Source organism: Tubulanus polymorphus, chromosome 4, assembly GCF_964204645.1.
Source record: "Tubulanus polymorphus chromosome 4, tnTubPoly1.2, whole genome shotgun sequence".
In the NCBI taxonomy this organism is placed as follows: domain Eukaryota; kingdom Metazoa; phylum Nemertea; class Palaeonemertea; order Tubulaniformes; family Tubulanidae; genus Tubulanus; species Tubulanus polymorphus.
The window spans coordinates 16,526,375-16,549,223 of record NC_134028.1 but is presented as its reverse complement, the minus strand read 5'-3'; the positions used below and the strand labels follow the sequence as shown (position 1 = coordinate 16,549,223).

Here is a 22,849-nt window from a genome sequence, read left to right as displayed (position 1 = left end):
TTGCATTTGTTCAAATTGAATTCTTTATTAAATCATATCGCCATGAAAAGAAGGACATTTCGATTAATCCTAACACTACATAACTATTGACAATTTGTAAACAAATCTAACTCCAATCTTGACTTTTATTGGTTAGAGTTGGGAATCGCTCATCACATTTCACATCCTCAAAGAGTATCTACAATATCTTCAGATCTTAACTGAGTCGCTCTAAATAGAACTATACCCCAAAGTATAGCATGAGTAGAATTATCAGTATGTTTATATTGTCACGTATCACTGCAAATCTGAAGCATATGTTGCTACAGTGTATTTATAACAGGGAATCTGGCAAGCGATCTCAAAATGGTCACTTTTCAATAGTTGACTTTTAGAAACGATGTGTTTTGAGAGTAGCTGTTACGGTAAAAGTTACTATCACAAAGTCACTGTTTACATGCGGGTGGTTTTACAGTCACCTCTACTGCTAGTGTGCACTATCGAAACCAGATGTTTTAAAATGGTCACTTTTCAATAGTAGACTCATCGAAACAGCCACTATAGAAAACCAACCGAATTGAAAGGAATACTATTTCAGAGTGACTGTTTTGAAATGTATACTACTGGAAAAGTAGCTGATATCGTTAATTGCTTATTGTTCTCAAGTGACTACTAAGTAAAAGTAGACGTTTGGGCTCAAAAGTGCGATAAACATGTTCTTGGATTCAGCCTTTCATATGTGCACTTCAAATGAAGATATATTCCCCTTCAGTAAAAGTTTCAATTGATCAACTCGTATAATCAAATTATCGTTGCTAAAGTGATTTCTGAATTCCTCTAAAATGCTTTGCATCTTTTCACGAATAATTCTTCATTTGAAAAAATTCCTTCAATATCAAGGGATTGGCTTATGTTGAGCTATTCTTACATATTCTAGCATTGCATGATATATATACGTATCCAACATGTATCGATGTGGATGTCTTCTGGTGTTAAAGTGGGCCACATCGGGAGATAGGACCACACGGTACGACTTACCAGGAAAACTCGCCTCCACTGGTTACACTACTGTTACATGCAACGGTACTTATACAAAATCGATCGTTGCCATTGCGACATTAATCTCAGAATCGATTCACGTATGGAAAACGCATTGCGTTGAGCGCTTGTATACAGTCATCGGCATGATACACTAGACTGCGAGTGGATACTGGTATTCGGAATAGGGATATCAAAGCATCATAAACTGTGACAATCGAGGTATAAGAAATCAAATGAAAATGACTATCGGTCGCAAAGCTATGGAAGCAGGCTATTCCAATCATTATTGTGTGCCAAACAGCAGCAACGAAATGGTATTTTCAAAGGTAGGCAAACATCAGTTATATGACTGTAATGTTTATTTCAGCTTTCTATTGTTTGCACGGTAGTTTGGTGCCCTAATAGCTCAGTCGTCTTTTGGTAGAAGGCCTACATACCTGATAATTAGGTTTTTAAACGACCCGAATTTATGTGGACGGGTAGTTTAAATAGAACAGTGATTGTCAGTAAATTAACTTTGCAGGATTGCTAAAGAAAACTTGTTGAAAAGAGATAATTTTACATTATACAGTCACATGGCAGTATATATTTCCGACGAAATGATGTAATTAAATTAGATGGAGATGAGTTTTAATTCCGGTGGGTGGTCCTGAAGTCGTGCGCTTGACCAAGCCTCCCTGAACGTCAGTTACTGCTTATATTTTATATAAATATATATACAAGAAGCGCAGCCGACTCACTTGATTATAAAAAGAATACATATTAAACGTAAGTTGTTTCTCAGTTATATGAATATATTGTGCAGTTGTTACTCAGTCATTGAATTTTCTAGCTATTAACAGCACGGGGGCTCGTTTGTAGGTTTTCGTTATTGTACCTATATACTACTCTGATACGAGCCCCGTGATGAAGCTCGCACCCCCTTCTCAACCTGAGTGCCATATAGGCCTATGCAATCCCTGACATACCCGGCACTCCCGACACTCCTGATACACCCGACATTCCCGACAATCCCAACATACCCGACTCTCCCAGGATAGAGAAGTAAAGGTGCTGGGATAGTGAGGTATTGAGGTGCGGTTCGACTCCGGAATAGGTAAAAATAGTTCCATCGTGGTTTCCGATTGCCGAATGCTGGGAATTGCATAGTGAGGTATAGATGTTCTCAATAGTGAGGTATATAGATGATGCTGTAATGATAGTGAAGTATAAACGTGCTATAGAGGTACCGGGATAGTGAGGTATAGATGTGCCGGGATAGTCATGTATGGAGGTGCTGAGAGTCCCGGGTATGTCGGGCTTGCCGGGAGTGTCGGGTATTTAGGGATTGTCGGGAGTGCCTTGTACGTTGGCATTGTCGGGTATGTCGGGAGTGCCGGGTATGTCAGGAATGTCGAGTATGTCGGGAGTGCCGGACTAAATTTGATAAGCTTGGCAGAATCACACCTTTTCAAAATTAGAAAAACTACATCTACGCACTATTTCACAAGATACTGGACTTGACCCTCTATGGTATTTTATTCTTGTACTAACTGACCGACAAGTCTATAAGGAAATAAAATGTGGGTTTTTATACGCATTTTAGAGTGTAGTCCATACAAAATAGAAAACAGTACAACCGTAAATATAAGCCTAATTTTCTTTTCATATTTTTCAATCATAAAGTGGACATAAGGGGTATAAGTTATATCCAAGTGATTGAAAATGCATTGAAAATGCATTTTTCAGTCCTTAGATAATTTACTCACATTTATGATTATTTCTGCAGATATAATAGAAATATATGCCACAGCCAAAGCATGGGAAAGAACTAGGCCTACTACGAAACTTTGTTCGGACACATGAGGTCTGAATTAAATTTCATAATTTTGGTTATAATCGATTGGGTGACGGCGGAAGGCGATAAAACGAAAATAATTCTTTTCCTGGTTGTTAAGTCGGAAAAAAAATATTTCATGTATATTTTAAAAGTGAACATTCGAAACAAAAAACCTGGTTGGGCCTAAATAATTAGTATTTTCCAACTGTGATCAATTTTTAAACTGGAGGCTTGGAATGATAAAAAAGAACCAAAGATATGAATTCAAGAAGATCAGTAACTTTTATTGAATTAATAATTCATTTAAGCTATCCAATTGGTAATGTGCATTAGATTTAATAATAATCATATAATAGGATATTTCATTCCATAAATTAACAGTTTTCAAGAAATGAAAGAACAAAATAACGGACCAAATGGCCCGTGGCTCACATTCAAATCATTGAGTATTGTCAAAAATAAAATACTAACTATAAATTAATATGGATTGCAATCGAATGCAGGATAGATTACCAAATTAAAACCATCAACTGGCGATATACTGAACTAACTCTTCAAACAACAATCTTTTATTCTAAATCCAATCACTACAATTCTTAGCCCCTTATTAGACGATTGATACATAATATTATTATACTCGCAATTTCCAGATTTTATCATCCTTGAATTATAGTACGCGCGCGGCTCACGTCTCCCAGTTTCATCTGTTTGTTTTTTAACAGCACGCGTGTGACAACTATGATGTACGTTCTCTATTGATCGCTTCGCACGGATTTCCGTAGTACAATAGCGATATATAAGGGTCTATTTACCTAGATCATTTCACTTTCCGCGAACGAGACACCAGATAAATTTAACAGCTCGTTCCCATGGTCAAGTTATTGTCAATTCGGCTATTAGAAGTAAACGACCCACATTATAAAGAAAAAAATAGATGTTCATTTGACGTCTCGACCAAATCATATGGCTATCTTTAAAAACTGATTTATTATGCAGTTTATTACTTCAAACATTTAACACGTTTCCATGCAACTATCCTTTGATACATTTACGCTTGTCTTTGATCCATAAGCATAATTCGTAACTATTTCACGGTCTCAAAGAACGCGACTTCACTTTGAAACAACTACTTAAGTTTTCTTCATTGTGAGTACTACAAGCGGTGTCAACCATGATTGATGTTTTCAATCATGCGTTATCAAATTATATCCTTTCTTTCTTGAAAGAGAAAATTCGAAAGACGTACGTATAAGCCTATCGCTTAATTCGGGCTTAACAAAATTCGATGAATTTAAACTGTACGAAAGCGAATAAGACAAATTTGGCTACAGTTCTGCTAATTACTGAATACTTCAAATTGGTACCATTAGTAACACTAATATTCAGAATTAAAAATGGTTTCAAATTTAAACTCAAGTGAAACTTAGGAAAACAAAATCAAGGAACGTTTAACAAAAATAAATGTACAGTCAACCCCGATATACCGCACCACATCGGTGCAGAACGATTCTGGCGGTATAGAGAGTATGGTGGTAGATCAGGGGTGTTTAACAATGTATTTGTAGATTGAAATAAAGGACCAATGGTCCAGTGGCTCGCCAAACTAGTGTGAAGTAAAAATCTGTCACGTAGGCTACCGGTATGCAAAAAATCATTTCATTGAAAATTAAACGATGACATCTTGATAAATTGATTATGGGCTTTTTGTCTGAACAAATGTTCATAATTGTAATACATCCCTTGAATGATGTAAAACAACTAAAACTATGAGTGACTCGATAAGATACGGTACAAACTTGATGAGAGCCTGGGTTTCATCGGAGGTTTTTTCATTTTTATCATACGGACCAATCAGGACAGAAGCTCCCAAGTTCTTCAAATTTGAGGCCAGTCAGTGCCGTTTACTGCCGAAATAAAGTGTATTGAGTGACATGATTTTTAATAATTTCACGATAGGATTGCTTTAAGTAGCTTACATCTTCACTCGGACAAATCGTAGTTACGCGCGACCTACACCGTGGCGCGCGTACTCTATAACTGATACATACACGCAGTGAACACGAGAGTATAAGGCTATGGGCCTATTGCCTACGCGACTGTACACTACTGTTTTCAACGCGAACGCTCCACCGTGCCCCAGTGGCGCAAATAGCATTGCATTTTCACATGTGTTATTTTCGAGTTGGTAATAACACTGAATAAGATATACACAAGATGGCGGACACCAATGGACACGCTGTACTTTGGCTCGATCAAAAACCTTTATAATGACCGTTTCCTGATGGAACTGGGTACCAATATTATATCAGTGACTGGCGATTATCCATAAGAAACAGTACGTCAGAACATTTATCGGTTCGTCCGGTAATATATAGACATCGCAAAACCTTTATTTTCACTCGAAATTTTCATTGGAAACTCTAAGTCGCGATATACCGTATAGCGTCTACCGTACATACCGAAATCCGTTCCGCTTGAATAATCACAACACGGTGAAAATGTACAACCAAGGTGACCAAACGCCTGTGACCGTGCATAGAGATCCCCGACCTGGAGATAAACGATCGATATCCACAGGAGTCCAGAAACAGAACAATATAGAACCCTGGAGTACCTGAACTTAGAAACCGGAAAAATCACGAAAGTGGACTGTGAAAGGTGTCCCGATTGCAGCAAATTGAAAAACAAATTAGAACTGATGCTGAATACCGTAATTGAGAAAGTAAATTTACTCCCTGATCTTAATGCAAAGATTGAAACCATCTCCCAATCGATCAACGATTTATCCGGAAGAGTAACGAAAGTCGAAGCCGAAATGACCGCAGTCAAGAACTCAATTGTTAATACCCGTTTGGAACACAATGTAATTAGAAAAGATTATTATAAAAACGAAATAGCTCATCACGGATATAAATGAACAATCGAAGCGAAACGCCCAACGCATACGTAATATCGAAAATTATAGTAGACGGGACAACCTGATATTCTATGGCGTGCCTGAAGCTGACCGTGAGAACTGTGGAAATTTGATTCGAGATATTCTGAAGAATACGATGGAAATAACCAATGCAGACGAAGTGAAATTCCAACGCGTCCACAGATTAAACCGAAGAAATGCCAAACCCGGACCTCGCGCAATAATAGCACGATTCGCTAATTTTCCTGACAGGGAAAATGCCCGTCGTAAAGCGCATAAATTGAAGAACTCTAATATATCCGTTAGTGAAGATTACTGCTCAGAAACGGCAGCTGAAATTAAGAAAAAACTACCAGCTAAAAAAGAAGCTATCAAACAGGGACACAAAGCGCACTTCAACTGGGAAGGGAAGCTTTTCATCAACGGGAAAGTACACACCGGAGATCTCAAAGACCTCCGAAACGTATCAGGTCAACAATCAATGGATACCCAAAATGCTGAACCTGAGCCGGATCCTGATCGGTTGGAAACAAGACCGGACAATGACAAGGAACACACAGAATAAGACATCAGCCAGTCTCTAGACTGTAATATAACAATGGGACAATGGAACGTATATGGCTGGACGGAAACAGAAAATCACGCCGCAAATCTACTTCGCTCAGATATCATAGAAAAACTCAATCTAGATATATTGATACTTAACGAAACACACTTAATGGACGAGAAGGTGATAACGCTGACAGGATACACTTGGTACGGTCATAATCGTAAAGAAATACACAAGAAAGCACTGCGAGGCTCCGGAGGAGTAGGAATACTAGTTAAAAACTCAGTACTAAACAGGTTTGAACCGCAAGTACTTGATCGTTCATATGAAGATATAATGTGGATGCGATTTCGTAACCAAGAAGATAATTCAACATTTACACTCTGCGCGACATACTTGCCACCGGAAAGATCGTCACGGGGCAATAAAGCTCAAGAGTTCTACGACACGCTCACGACGCAAATGTACTACTACTGGAATAACGATATACTCATAATTGCAGGTGACTTAAACGGAAGAATTGGTAGTAAAAAAGACCACGAAGAACAAAACCTCCCCGAAAGAATAAATGTAGATGAAACACACAATAAATTCGGTGACTTTCTCCTATCATTCGTGCAGGACACCAATCTTTGCGTATTAAACGGGCGCTTTGAATCGGAATACGATAATTACACATGCGTGTCATCGAAAGGTCGATCGGTAGTGGATTACCTCTTAACACCGATCAGCTGTTTTGATAAAATCGAAAACTTTAAAGTGCATACTATCTCCGATCTCGCAAAAATATCCACCTACGGTGCAGACTGTCGGATACCCGATCACTCCATATTTTGCTGCACGATCAAACATTCAGAATACATAGATAGCTGTAAATTCTCTCGAAAAACCCCGCAACGTGAACGCGATAAAAGAAAAGAGCGAAAATATTCACCAAACGGAGCGCACTTAAATTTCCTATTGAATGATCGTAGACGTCGTGCAATTATCGCTATATGCAACAATAAAATCAAATCACACTCAACACAGACAGACATAGACGAATCGTATATGGAATTAATACGAGAACTTCAGAATGAAATGGATGTCTCGATACCGTATAAAGACTTAAAAACTAACTTTCATCGTAACAACCATAGAATAAAAGAAAAACCGTGGTGGAACAATGACTTAAAATCATTATGGACGCGATGCAAAACTCGAGAACGCGAATATCTACGACACAAAGGTCCTCGTAGAGACCAATATCTAAATGCGTTTAAAAAAGCCCGAAATGAATTCGATCGCGAATATCGTAAAGCCGAACGGCGTTATTATAGTGGCAAAATGTCGGATATAGAACTACTTCAAACAAACAACCCAAAACTGTTTTGGCGTGAAATCAAACAACTAGGCCCCAATAGCGGAAAGAACTCGAAAATATCATCTGTTGAACTGGACGACGGAAGTACCTCAACCGAAAAAGATACCATCTTAGAAAAATGGAAGAGCGAATGGGACAACTTATACAATAAACAAAATCACGAATTTAACGATACGTTCTTTAACGAGATACAACGGGAATGGTCGAACATTCGATCGGACAATACACCAAACGCTGAACCCAATAATGCAGAACTGAATGAACCGATAAAACGAATTGAAATTGTCAAAGCTGTTTGTAAATTACAGAATGGAAAAGCAACCGGTTCTGATAAGATACCAAACGAAATTCTAAAAAGCCCGCACTTAACGAATATTCTACATGCACTCTTCTATAAGATATTCAGTTATGGGAAAGTGCCAACATCGTGGAACGAAAGTATTATTCATCCGATACATAAACAAGGAAATGACCCCGAAAATCCGTTGAACTATAGACCGATCAGCCTGAACTCAACAATAGGAAAACTATTCAGCAGCGTTCTGAATAACCGTTTAACCCAATATTGCGAGAAATACGACCCAGGAAGAAAGTCACTAAATATTTGGATGGATATATGAAAGCTGTGGGTACTGGAGTGTGTAATGGGTAGCGTAGTGTGATCTGTGTGCATTTGTGGCCAGCACACAGATCACATTGTTCATTGGGGTTTAGTCCAGGACTCGCGAGATTTCAACAACACGGAAGTAACGTGTAATAAATGATGACTTGAATTGCATGACTACCTACCACCCCTCATTATTGTTGGAAAACTAAACGTTCCGCACTGACTAAAAATTAGTAATAATAATTAATAACATTTTAGAAATGGCCAGAATTTTAACTTAGGTTCTATCTCATTTTTATTTTACAATTGCGATTGGTATAATTTTTTTTTAAACGGCCGTTAAGGCTTCATGTTTCGTCTGCAATTCACTGCAAATAGTTACGCAACTACGCACATTTCAGTGTTTTTGGCAGCTGTACACTCAATCGGCACCGTTCGTGACTAGCTTCACTGCGGAATTATCATTAATGAACATCGCCATATCACATCATCAACTTATATTGTGCCTTAAAACCCTGACAGCCGAAATAATTGAAATGCACACACGATTTCTATCATTGAAAATTGAGAGAGTGGCCGTGTTTGTGTTCTGCTGCTTCGCGTAAATCCCGCGGGGTGGCGCCACCGCGCGGAGTGGGGCCGATACGTCTTGTATGCGACGAGCAGAACGGCTTTCGACCTAATCGCAGTTGCCTTGACCACCTAGTATTTAGCCTCACTAGTATCGTAAGTAATCGTAAATTAGTTAAAAAACCAATGTTTGTGTGCTATGTTGACTTTTCGAAAGCGTTCGATTCTGTAAATAGAACTTTATTATTGTATAAACTACACCGTCAAGGAATAAGAGGTAACTTTCTCAAGATTATCGAAGCCATGTATACGAACACTAGCGCGCATATTCGAATTAACGGACACTATACCGATGGATTTAAAACAACTCAAGGAGATAATATATCGCCTACACTGTTTAATATCTATATTAACGATTTAGCATCAGAAATCAAAAGCTTAGACCTTGGGATAAGATGGTATAAAAGTGTCGATTTTGTTATATGCCGATGACATTGTTTTAATCAGCGATAGTGAGGATTCGTTACAGCGCATGATAAATGTATCACATAATTGGTGCGATAAATGGCGTATGGCCGTGAACACCGATAAGACAAAAATGATGCACTTCCGAAATAAGACATCGCCCGAAACTAATTTCAACTTTAGATATGGACTCGAACCACTAGAAATTGTTCACCAGTTTAGCTGGAATTTTAGCGAAACATTTCTCTACTAATGGACTCCCGTATGCGGTTTATACTAAACTTTTTAATACGACAGTGGTTCCTATTCTGGATTACGGTGCCGGTGTATGGGGACTCAAACCATGGCGGGTGGCAGAAAATGTTCAGTACAGAGCAATGAGATCTTATCTAGGTGTAGGAAAATATTCCGCACTTGTGACACTGGAGGGTGATATTGGATGGACTCCCGTCAAAATCCGCCACCAACTAGAAACTTTGAGATTGTGGTTCCGTTTGTGTAACTTACCAGTTTATAGACTTACTAGGAAAATATTTCTTTGGGACTATCATTTATCGTTAACTAGAAATACCTGGTGTAAGGACGTAATTTCAATTATGTATAAACTAAATATAGCTCAATACTACGAACATATAGGAAATAAAATACTACGCAATTCTACGATTAAGGAAACTATTTTGTACTGTAAAACCAAATGTTTATCACTTTACCAAACTGAATGGCTTAGAACTGTTACCTCACTTCCTAAACTTAGAACCTATTGCACTTTCAAATTTGATTTTAAAACTGATGATTATGTAAAAGCTCCACTGTCAAGAATGAACAGATCTAACATTGCACGCATGAGAAATGGAACGTTTCCTATTAATATTGAACTAGGCAGATACCGAAATATCCCAATTAACTATAGACTCTGTGAATCATGCAACCAAAGAGAAATAGAAACAGAAGAACACTTTCTACCTTATTGTAATCGTTACTCAGATGAACGGCAGATTTATTTAATAGAATTTATGTAAAGTTGAATATCGATATTTTAGACCTACCTGTATCAAGTAGAATCTCTCTACTCCTAAATGAAGGTAAAGTCTGTAAATTAGTCGCTAACTAACTTTATAAATACAGCCCTACAACTGCGCAATGCCGTCATTTAGAATAACACGTACTATCTTAACTTCTACTAATAATTTACAATTCAATGTAACTTTCTGTACGTATATGCATATTGTGTTTCGTAAGCCTCTAGGAGGCTGGCTTTGTAAAAAAGATGACACGTAAATAAAGAATATATATATATATATATATATATATATATATATATATATATATATATATATATATATATATATACACTACGCTTGAAGCTATTTTTAGCTCACTCAAACGCAATTTCATTTGCCTGTAATTTCGCTACTAATGGGCGAATTACGGATTAAGCAAAAACATATTTCGTTATTGGTTTTTCTTTATTGTGCGCAAAGTTGAAAGTCGTGGGTTTTATATTTTTGAGAAATTTACCAAAAAGTGTAAAAAATTCGATTTATTTTAGCACGTTTTTTTATGCAGCATCTTTTTACTGTCCAAAAGAACACATGTGAAAATGCAATGCTATTTGCGCCACTGGGGCACAGTGGAGCGTTCGCGTTGAAAACAGTAGTGTACAGTCGCGTAGGCAATAGGCCCATAGCCTTATACTCTTGTGGCTGTGCACACTGTGTAACCAGGTTTTGACTGGAGGCATAAACAAGAGTACATTCTAAATAGCTAAATAGGACAAATGGTCATTCAGTACTATAGCTGAAACCGCAAACAGATGTGTACCTCGGCGTTGCCGACAACTCTCGTGTTCGCTGCGTGTATGTATCAGTTATAGAGTACGCGCGCCACGGTGTAGGTCGCGCGTAACTACGATTTGTCCGAGTGAAGATGTAAGCTACTTAAAGCAATCCTATCGTGAAATTATTAAAAATCATGTCACTCAATACACTTTATTTCGTCAGCAACCGGCATTGACTGGCCTCAAATTTGAAGAACTTGGGAGCTTAATTCGAAAGACGTACGTATAAGCCTATCGCTTAATTCGGGCTTAACAAAATTCGATGAATTTAAACTGTACGAAAGCGAATAAGACAAATTTGGATATAGTTCTGCTAATTACTGAATACTTCAAATTGTTACCATTAGTAACACTAATATTCAGAATTAAAAATGGTTTCAAATTTAAACTCAAGTGAAACTTAGGAAAACAAAATCAAGGAACGTTTAACAAAAATAAATGTACAGTCAACCCCGATATACCGCCCCACATCAGTGCAGAACGATTCTGGCGGGGTATAGCAGTATGGTGGTAGATCAGGGGTGTTTAACAATGTTTTTGTAGATTGAAATAAAGGACCAATGGTCCAGTGGCTCGCCAAACTAGTGTGAAGTAAAAATCTGTCACGTAGGCTACCGGTTTGCAAAAAATCATTTCATTGATTGGTCCGTATGATAAAAATGAAAAAACCTCCGATGAAACCCAGGCTCTCATCAAGTTTGTACCGTATCTTATCGAGTCACTCATAGTTTTAGTTGTTTTACATCATTCAAGGGATGTATTACAATTATGAACATTTGTTCAGACAAAAAGCCCATAATCAATTTATCAAGATGTCATCGTTTAATTTTCAATGAAATGATTTTTTGCATACCGGTAGCCTACGTGACAGATTTTTACTTCACACTAGTTTGGCGAGCCACTGGACCATTGGTCCTTTATTTCAATCTACAAAAACATTGTTAAACACCCCTGATCTACCACCATACTGCTATACCCCGCCAGAATCGTTCTGCACTGATGTGGTGCGGTATATCGGGGTTGACTGTACATTTATTTTTGTTAAACGTTCCTTGATTTTGTTTTCCTAAGTTTCACTTGAGTTTAAATTTGAAACCATTTTTAATTCTGAATATTAGTGTTACTAATGGTACCAATTTGAAGTATTCAGTAATTAGCAGAACTATATCCAAATTTGTCTTATTCGCTTTCGTACAGTTTAAATTCATCGAATTTTGTTAAGCCCGAATTAAGCGATAGGCTTATACGTACGTCTTTCGAATTTTCTCTTTCAAGAAAAAAAGGATATAATTTGATAACGCATGATTGAAAACATCAATCATGGTTGACACCGCTTGTAGTACTCACAATGAAGAAAACTTAAGTAGTTGTTTCAAAGTGAAGTCGCGTTCTTTGAGACCGTGAAATAGTTGCGAATTATGCTTATGGATCAAAGACAAGCGTAAATGTATCAAAGGATAGTTGCATGGAAAACGTGTTAAATGTTTGAAGTAATAAACTGCATAATAAATCAGTTTTTAAAGATAGCCATAGGCCTATGATTTGGTCGCACGTCAAATGAACATCTATTTTTTTCTTCATAATGTGGGTCTTTTACTTCTAATAGCAGAATTGACAATAAGTTGACCATGGGAACGAGCTGTTAAATTCATCTGGTGTCTCGTGCGCGGAAAATGAAATTATCTAGGTAAATAGACCCTTATATCGCTATTGTACTACGGTAATCCGTGCGAAGCGATCAATAGAGAACGTACAGCATAGTTATCACACGCGTGCTGTTAAAAAACAAACAGATGAAACTGGGAGACGTGCGCCGCGCGCGTACTATAATTCAAATCTGGAAATTGCGAGTATAATAATATTATGTATCAATCGTCTAATAAGGGGCTAAGAATTGTAGTGATTGGATTTAGAATAAAGGATTGTTGTTTGAAGAGTTAGTTCAGCATATCGCCAGTTGATGGTTTTAATTTGGTAATCTATTCTGCATTCGATTACAATCCATATTAATTAGGGTTTTTCTGTTACATCACAGAAAACCCTATTGAGATTCGCGTGTTCTTATTATTATTTTATGTCACACTATTTTCACTAAATGAACTAAGGCTTTGTTGCCTTGCCGCTGTTGTCGATACAATCCGTATGATATCGTTCAGCTCACTGCTGAGATCTACAAATACTCCGCGTGTTTTTTTCACGAATCATCGTTACAAAAGCACTGTCCGGCCGTAAACATCGAAAATTTAGCCCCATTCAATGGGGCGAGATGTTTTTCGAGTCGTCATCCCGAAATCAACCCGCAGGCCGATTGTCACTTCGATTATCAATTCAAGTATAAATGAACTAATTTATTGTCGCGGTTTCAAATTCAGCCGCGGTCTTCAAAATTTTAACAATAGCCCATTTTCCTCATCAAATCATATTACCGATACACTGGAAATTTACTACTTTAGATTTTAAAAGCACTTTCGAGCCGTAAACATCGACGAATCGACGTGTGTCACTACATCGTCGTTCCGGGGATCAGCTGCGAGTTTCTCCTCATCGTGAGAATCAAATCGAGTACAAATTAATGTATTACTACCAGTGATTTGGCTGCGGGTTTCAAGGAGTTAGTTTAACAATACCTATTTTTCTTTACCAAATTAACCGTGTATTTACTAAAATAAATCTTTAGTGTACCGCGTAGTCGTAGGCCTAAACTAAACACTTTGAAGAGATATAGCGGAGAAAAGCTGTTATGTCGACGAGGTATCAAAATAAAAGAATATATTACTTTATTCGGCCGCGGGCTTCAACCTCTATATCAATACCATCAATTCTCTATATTTCCTACAGTACATACCGATCATTGTCAAATGCACAAGGTTTTTACTAAATACAAGGTTAAAACACACTCCTATCCGTATGCTGGACTCACACTTGACAATCGGAGTAAGCGTTCGCTGTGGGGGAAAGGAGATCGTTCGCTGTGTCGCTTGAAGTGTTTATCGAGTTTTACGTGACCTCATTAAGGCTTTAGGCCTACCGGTACTGACCTTTACTGTCTCAAACAAACACAGTATAAATGTTGCGGTTATTAACGGACTCATTGGATTGAACTTCAAAACAAAATTTACGATATTTAGGAGGGTTGTTATTCAATAGGCCTACGACAAATCTGTCCGGATGTTAGGCCTACGCATATACATAGGCCTACATAGGCTAGTAGCCTCTACTAGGTTAAAGCTAAGTTCACTTCAAAGGAGGGAATCAGATTTATTAAAATGCATGTTAATTAGTGATTAACTGGTTCTGACTTGCAACGATAAATCACAATTATCAATTTTATTGGCAAAAATGAAGTTTTTTTTTGAAAATATCGTCTGAGCAGACAGCTTTATATGCCAGACTTTTCATTTGAGTTTTTTCATCATAAATGAAACTGGTATTTCATTAATTCCTAATGAGTTAAGGCGGACGTAGGTTGGCTTTGTGACGGCTTGTGACTCACTGCGACAATTTTCACTGCGACCGCCAGCGACGATTGTGTCGCAACGACTCATCGACCTACGCTCCCTTGCGACGGGTTGCGACTGTCAGCAACGCCAGTCGCAGGGAGTCGCACGGGTTATACTTTCTGCGACGCGACACGACTGTCACAACCGACCTACGCGCTCTTGCTACTGGCAGAAACTAGTCGCACACAGTCGCTGACAATCGTATCGCAACCGAATTGCACCGAAACTTGCGATGCAACGCGAGGATCGCATCGCGTTGCAAGGCCGACCTACGTCCGGCTTTAAGTTATACTGCTGAGCTCCAGAAATATCTTTTTTTTTGTTCAAAAGACCTTTCGCTTGAAAATTCTTTCGTCGACACAAAATTTATTTCGTTCGTACCAATAATATTCTGTTCGATTGAACCAATTTGAAAAAAATCGTTAGAACAAAGTTGAACAAACTTTTGTTTGTCCAAACGAAAGGTTTTTCATTCGAACAATCGTTCGAACGAACAGAATCGTTTTAATTTGAACAGAATTTTCTTGTCAGAACATTAAGTTTTTCGTTCGAACAAGTATATTGTAAAAAGTTTTTTTCTACGAACCAAAAGTATTAAGTATTTCGTACAATCGAACAGAATTGTTTTCATTCAAACATTCGTTCGAAAAAAATTGTTTTCGATCAACCAATTTTTTTGCCGGGACAAAAGTTTTTCATTTCAACAACAACATAGCTTTTATTCGAAGCGTATTGTTCGATCAAACAGAATTGTTTTCATTTGAACAAGATTTTCTTGTCGGAACATTAAGTTTTTTGGTCGAACGGCCGACTTATTCCAAGATGAGGCGTTCCGTTGATTTCGGCTACAAGTTTTCGTTCAGAGATAACTTCTGAGCCATTTGGGCGACCTATCATTGATACTGTTTCATAATAGCCTATTTAGTAATGGCTGATGTTGTGCCTTATCAAATGCTCTGTAGAAACCCACCGTTGAACAGCATTCTAAGACTGTGCAGAAAACCCGTTATTTCTGCTAAGCAGCTATATTTTATAGTTAGTATTTAATTTTTGACAATATACACTCAATGATTTGAAAGTGAGCCACAGGGCCAGTTGGTCCGTTATTTTGTTCTTTCATTTCTTGAAAACTGTTAATTTATGGAATGAAATATCCTATTATATGATTATTATTAAATCTAATGCACATTACCAATTGGTTAGCTTAAATGAATTATTAATTCAATAAAAGTTACTGATCTTCTTGAATTCATATCTTTGGTTCTTTTTTATCATTCCAAGCCTCCAGTTTAAAAATTGATCACAGTTGGAAAATACTGATTATTTAGGCCCAACCAGGTTTTTTGTTTCGAATGTTCACTTTTAAATATACATGAAATATTTTTTTTCCGACTTAACAACCAGGAAAAGAATTATTTTCGTTTTATCGCCTTCCGCCGTCACCCAATCGATTATAACCAAAATTATGAAATTTAATTCAGACCTCACGTGTCCGAACAAAGTTTCGTAGTAGGCCTAGTTCTTTCCCATGCTTTGGCTGTGGCATATATTTCTATTATATCTGCAGAAATAATCATAAATGTGAGTAAATTTTCTAAGGACTGAAAAATGCATTTTCAATGCATTTTCAATCACTTGGATATAACTTATACCCCTTATGTCCACTTTATGATTGAAAAATATGAAAAGAAAATTAGGTCTATATTTACGGTTGTACTGTTTTCTATTTTGTATGGACTACACTCTAAAATGCGTATAAAAACCCACATTTTATTTCCTTATAGACTTGTCGGTCAGTTAGTACAAGAATAAAATACCATAGAGGGTCAAGTCCAGTATCTTGTGAAATAGTGCGTAGATGTAGTTTTTCTAATTTTGAAAAGGTGTGATTCTGCCAAGCTTATCAAATTTAGTCCGGCACTCCCGACATACTCGACATTCCTGACATACCCGGCACTCCCGACATACCCGACAATCCCAACGTACAAGGCACTCCCGACAATCCCTAAATACCCGACACTCCCGGCAAGCCCGACATACCCGGGACTCTCAGCACCTCCATACATGACTATCCCGGCACATCTATACCTCACTATCCCGGTACCTCTATACCTCACCAGCCCGGCACCTCTATACCTCACTAGCCCAGCACGTTTATACTTCACTATCATTACAGCATCATCTATATACCTCACTATCCCATCACATCTATGCCTCATTATTGAGAACATCTATACCTCACTATGCAATTCCCGGCATTCGGCAATCGGAAACCTGCTAGTCGACCATTTCTCGGTTCGACAATCGGAAATCGACCATTTCCCTTTATTGACTTTCATAAAATTCAGTGTTGTGATTGTGAGGGTGATATAGATACTGTGATTGTGAGGGTGAAATAGATGTTGTGATTTTTTTGTGATTGTGAAGGTGATATAGATGCTGTGATTGTGAGGGTGAAATAGATGCTGTGATTGTGAGGTCGATATAGATGCTGTGATTGTGAGGGTGATATAGATACTGCGATTGTGAGGTTGCTATAGATGCTGCGATTGTGCGGGTGAAATAGATGCTATGATTGTGAGGGCGATAAAGATGATGTGATTGTGAGGGTGATATAGATGCTATGATTGTGAGGGTGATATAGAAACTGTAATTGTGAGGGCGATAATGATGCCGCGATTGTGAGTGTGCAATAGATGCTGTGATTGTTAGGGTGCAATAGATGCCGTGATTGTGAGGGTGCAATACATGATGTGATTGTGAGGGTGACATAGATGCTGTGATTGTAAGGGCGATATAGATGCTGCGATTGTGAGGGTGATATAGATGCTGCGATTGTGAGGGTGATATAGATGCTGTGGGTGATTGGTTTCTGATTGCCGATTGCCGATTGCCGACTCGAAAACAGGTCGACAATCGGCAATCAGGTTTTTGATTGCCGATTGTCGACTTGAGAAATGGTCGACAATCAGGTTTCTTACGGCAATTTGAAACCAAACCACTCACAGTTTTTAAGAAAACCATCCACGATGGAACTATTTTGACCTATTCCGGAGTCGAACCGCACCTCTATACCTCACTATCCCAGCACCTATACTTTACTATCCTGGGAGAGTCGGGTATGTCGGGATTGTCGGGAATGTCGGGTGTATCAGGAGTGTCGGGAGTGCCGGGTATGTCAGGGATTGTTGGGAATGTTGGGAGTGTCGGGTATGACGGGTTTGTCATTAAAGTGCCTGAAAGATATGGATGGGATACTATGAAGGGTATATTGATTTGCGCAGAATTAGTAGGAGAACTACCCAAGATATGCGCGGAAGAATATAGAAAACATTTCTAAGTGTAATGCGGTCTCAATGACTACTTAATCGTATACTGGACTAGAGCCAACATTGACGTGATGTTTCAAATGCAAAACCAGAAGGTCAGTGTTTACGCCATTTTGAAACCGGCCATATATTTAATTGCAATCAAAGCGAGTTAATAAACGGACTGCAGATAATGGTACGACCTCCGACAATTTAGGAGTATTTTTCCGATTTTTCCGAAAATGCAGTCGGTCAAGATCACGACGGTAGGGGCGGGGGGTAATTCCAGAAATTTCCGGAAAAGCAATCAGTCAAAGCCAAGACGGAGGGGGCTACACCGGAATTCCGGAAAAATCTTTCCGGATATTCCGGAAATTTGCGGAAAAACAATTCGTCAAAGCCTATAAACACTAACCCTCTAAACTCTTACCCTCTAAACACTAATCCCATAACTTCTGAACACTTAACCCTTTATACCCAAACCCTCATTAAACCTAAAAATTATAAAATAACATTGATTTTAAAACGTTCAATAAGTGTTAAATCATTTTTATTGCTGTACATGTAATGGTTATGAGATTTTCACTTATGGGCCAAACAATTGAAATATATTTTCCGGAAATTTCCAGAAAATTCTGGAATTTTTTTTCCGGAATTCCAATACACCCCAGCCCCCATCAACTGTGATATCTTTCCGGAAAATCCCGGAATTCCTATAAACTTGACTGTGTAATATGAAATATCTTTCTGGAAATATCCTAAAATCGATATCCTATCGAACCTAAATGCCGAAGGCGCCCAGAGGACGTCCCTTTGATAAAGGCGAATATGACAAAGTGTATTTTTAACCGAATCTGACTCACTGACAACGTCAGAAAAAATTACGTCAGAGAACGTCCGGTTTGAAGTTCATGGGGAAATCGGAAGTAGAATTACGTCACGCTAAAATCCGGCAGTGAAGTTACTAAAACCCGGCATCTTTTGGATCGGGTGATTTCAGAATCTATTCATTTAGTGATATTTAGAACAAGATTGGGTCGCTCAATAGTTTAACTATGAACCGCGTTGATCGAACGAGTTGAAAATAGCTGAAATAATTATTCATTTTATATTGATTAATATAATTTTCTTTATTAATCATTGATGCGTTGTTAAATGATTTACTTTTAATATCATTTAGCAAAGCTATTTTCTGTCCTATTCTCGAAGAATGGTCGGCGTGGAAATCCGGAACAGAGCGAAAGAGTAACGAGCGAACTATCAGTTTGGAATACCAAAACTGGAACTGACTATTTTTACACATAGCTATTCATATAACACAGATTCAAGACAGGTTGAGACATGGAAAATGATACAAAAACAAAGGTGACGAGTAGTGACATGACAGTGAGACAAACAACAATTAACACATTCTGACACAGACAAACGGTCTCAGAGGACAATGAGTAATTAGATGGAGACATAAAACAATAAAGAAATACGAAATATAGATGAAATATGTATAACAGTTATAAGTGACATTTAGTGTTGTTAAATCCTCCCTCAGTATGTTCTGAAAGTTTTCGTCCCCGAAAATTAGATGAAATGAATTTAATGGAGAATTATCAATTTGAGAACAATAATCATATATACATTAAAAGTATCAATCATTTACAAGCTAATCAAAATCTCATTCCTAACCAAACTATATTTCTACCCTTTTTATCCCATAAGTGTTTGATGATTCCTCATTCATGTAACAAGCACAATGAAGTATTTCGATCAATGTCCAAGCATTTATTTTTGGAATTTGGTTCGCGATAGGTGAATGATTTTAAATCCAAATAGTATCTGTTCAAAATTTCATAGAAAACTGATGATAAGGATTGTCCCCAGTGCACAAAGAAATCAGCATATTTTCTCGAGATTGGATCTTGCACCCGGACCTCATATAATACTCCTGTTCGTTTTGCAGCCATGATTTTCGGTTGGTCTGCTTCGTAAAGAGCCCCGATATCAGTTAATGTATGTTCGCATGTTTGAGTGTTTTTCGGATCTTTAGCGCAATGACACGGATAATTTCGCATTTTTAATTTATCCAATTTTGATTGTAGTCCAAAGATTTTTGTCCAATAATGGTTCTTTCTTTTGATTCTAAAATTGGCCTTCAAATCGACAAGTTCACCTGAAAGTTTCTGCGAGGTTTCTTCCAATTTCTTTATTTCAGCGGTAGTTATGACGTCCTCAACTGTCTGAGATCCTATTTCATGAGTCGCGTTGACAGTCATGAGCGCTGTGTCCATGGTAGCGTTATCTGATTTCGTTGACTTCGGAAATTCTGTTTTCAGCATCCTTCGGTTTAGGAATTCCTGCATACGTCTATGGTCCCGATTCAGAGTCGACTTCGATTTCATCGCTTTCGATGGCTTCGATGACTGGACTGTCCATGTCAGTGAAACTTTGATACATCCTTCCTCGGCATTAATAGTCCAATTCTGAGGTGCACGGTGGTATCCAGCCTCTTGAAGAGTTACTACGACTACCGGTGGTAGAATATTCATCGTGATGGGGAAAACTAGCTATTGAGAGCGCGGTACCAGGATCTTATACGGGGAGTTGAATGTAAAACTTGCCCGCCGGTTCTAACACCAATTTAGCAAAGCTATTTTCTGTCCTATTCTCGAAGAATGGTCGACGTCGGAAATCCGGAACAGAGCGAAAGAGTAACGAGCGAACTATCAGTTTGGAATACCAAAACTGGAACTGACTTTATTTTTACACATAGCTATCTATATAACACAGATTCAAGACAGGTTGAGACATGGAAAATGATACAAAAACAAAGGTGACGAGTAGTGACATGACAGTGAGACAAACAACAATTAACACATTCTGACACAGACAAACGGTATCAGAGGACAATGAGTAATTAGATGGAGACATAAAACAATAAAGAAATACGAAATATAGATGAAATATGTATAACAATTGTATAACAAGTGACATTTAGTGTTGTTAAATCCTCCCTCACTATGTTCTGTAAAGTCTTAACTGTATACCAAAATGTCGTCTACATATACTAAGCAAAATTTCCAATGATAGCCACGGAGGACTTCATTCCTGGTCATTTGGAATGCCATGGGTGAATTTTTAAGACCAAATGGTGGTCTTTTAAACATGTAGGCGCCATTTTGAGTAACAAATGTAGACTTATGCATAGTAGCCGGATCTAACTTAATTTGCCAGAAACCGGAGGTCATATCGAGAGTTGTAAATAATTAAGCTTTAGACTCTGCTACGGAGTCAACAGCGTCTGCAATTCGTGGTAGTGGGTAAGAAACAGATTTAGTAATAGCATTTAATTTACGGTAGTCAACCGCGAAGCGATATTCGCCTGACTATTTCTTTACCATCACAACAGGTGAATTAAACGGTGAGTTTGATGTAGTTATAATATCGGCTTTGAGCATTTCGTCTATCTGACGATCTTGCTCTTCTCTAATTATCCCATTACAGCGATATGGCCTCTGGCAAACCAGTATCAATAGTATGTTCGTATATGGAAGTATGCCCCAATTCATTTAAGTTTGAAGAGAATCTTTCACGATTTCTATGAAGAAAAGCTAGTAACAATTCTTTTTGTTCATTATTTAGATCCGAATTAGATAAGTCAAACTGTAAATCTTCAACGTTTGGAGTTTGCCCCGTAGGAGGGAACTTCATAGCTTCGCTAGTATCATAATCTGGTGTTTCAGCATTAATATTATCTACAGAAACAGTTTCTTCTTAGTCAATTGACATAATTGACGACTCTTCAATATCCGATATATATGCTATAGATTGCCCTTTTGGAATTTTGATAACTGATGTAGTTGGGTTATCAATAATCTCATTACTGCTCTACCATTATTAACTGTTACTAAGCAACGGGCACCTGTATAATTCATAGCCACCAATTCTTGTATTGGTGACAAAAGTACAGTTTGTTTATCAAAAGTTTTAGAAGCTTTCACAGGAATTTGAAGTTCTGACTTTTCTGAGCTTTCAATTTGATTGGTTTAATCGTGCGTGCAAACTTAGTATGGATCTCCATGTCCAAAACCTTATCCTCAACACTCTTCGTACGGTTCCTGAACTTCGCTGAAAAAGCTGAAACACTGAAAAGCTGAAACGCTGAAATAAAAACGCTGAAATTTCAGGGAATTTCCGAAAAACGCCGAAATTTCAGGGAATTCCCGAAAAACGCTGAAATCGTGCTAGGTACCGACAATACACGTTTTGAAATGTTTTCCGGGCCGTCGTCCGCTGACGAGTCCTGAACCGTGTTTTATGCTCTACCTTCGGTTACAGAGACATGCCTTAAGGTCGTCGTCATGATCGACTTGATCGATTGCGGATTGCGTGGATTGTTAGATGTGTTTTTTGCCATAGTTTTATGTGCATATACCGGTACGATCTAACAATGAAGTTATCACTTCATTTGAATAAATTCTTAATCACAGTAATATTAATTCACAATATTTTTTCTTATGTTTCGTGATTTCTTGCAACTTATCATTGCCAAGTCTCATACAAGTAGTAGCTGAATGAAAGTACAGTTAGGCTGAACCTGATAACCCAAATTAAGTGCTAGCATGGAACTAATGATTATTTTGATTCTATTTTCGGTGTCATTGAAATTCGTTAATAAAGGTTCAACCGTCATAGTATACTGTACTTAGCATTGCTACAATTGGGTGCCATATTTCTACAATTTCTACAAGGAGGAAGGAATCTTTAAGTGTCTTTGTTCCCGGGTGGGGTACGGGGTAAAACCTGGTTTACTTTCGACTTGCCGGAGACTACTATCTGCAATGTATTGCATGCTTTGATGTGTCTGGCCTATAGGAGTCGACCGATATTTTTTTCCCATAC

The 22,849-nt window shown here is 37.9% G+C and overlaps 1 protein-coding gene across 1 annotated transcript in view; it reads left to right on the top strand.

The window, feature by feature from the left end:
• Positions 1-1,189: 1,189 nt before the first annotated feature.
• The window catches only part of LOC141903423 (regulator of G-protein signaling 7-like), a 269,965-nt gene continuing 248,305 nt past the window's right edge, over positions 1,190-22,849 (top strand). The window contains exon 1 of the mRNA XM_074791538.1: positions 1,190-1,346. Coding sequence (XP_074647639.1) covers positions 1,254-1,346 — 93 coding nt within the window. The 5' untranslated portion in view covers positions 1,190-1,253. The remainder of the gene's footprint in view (positions 1,347-22,849) is intronic.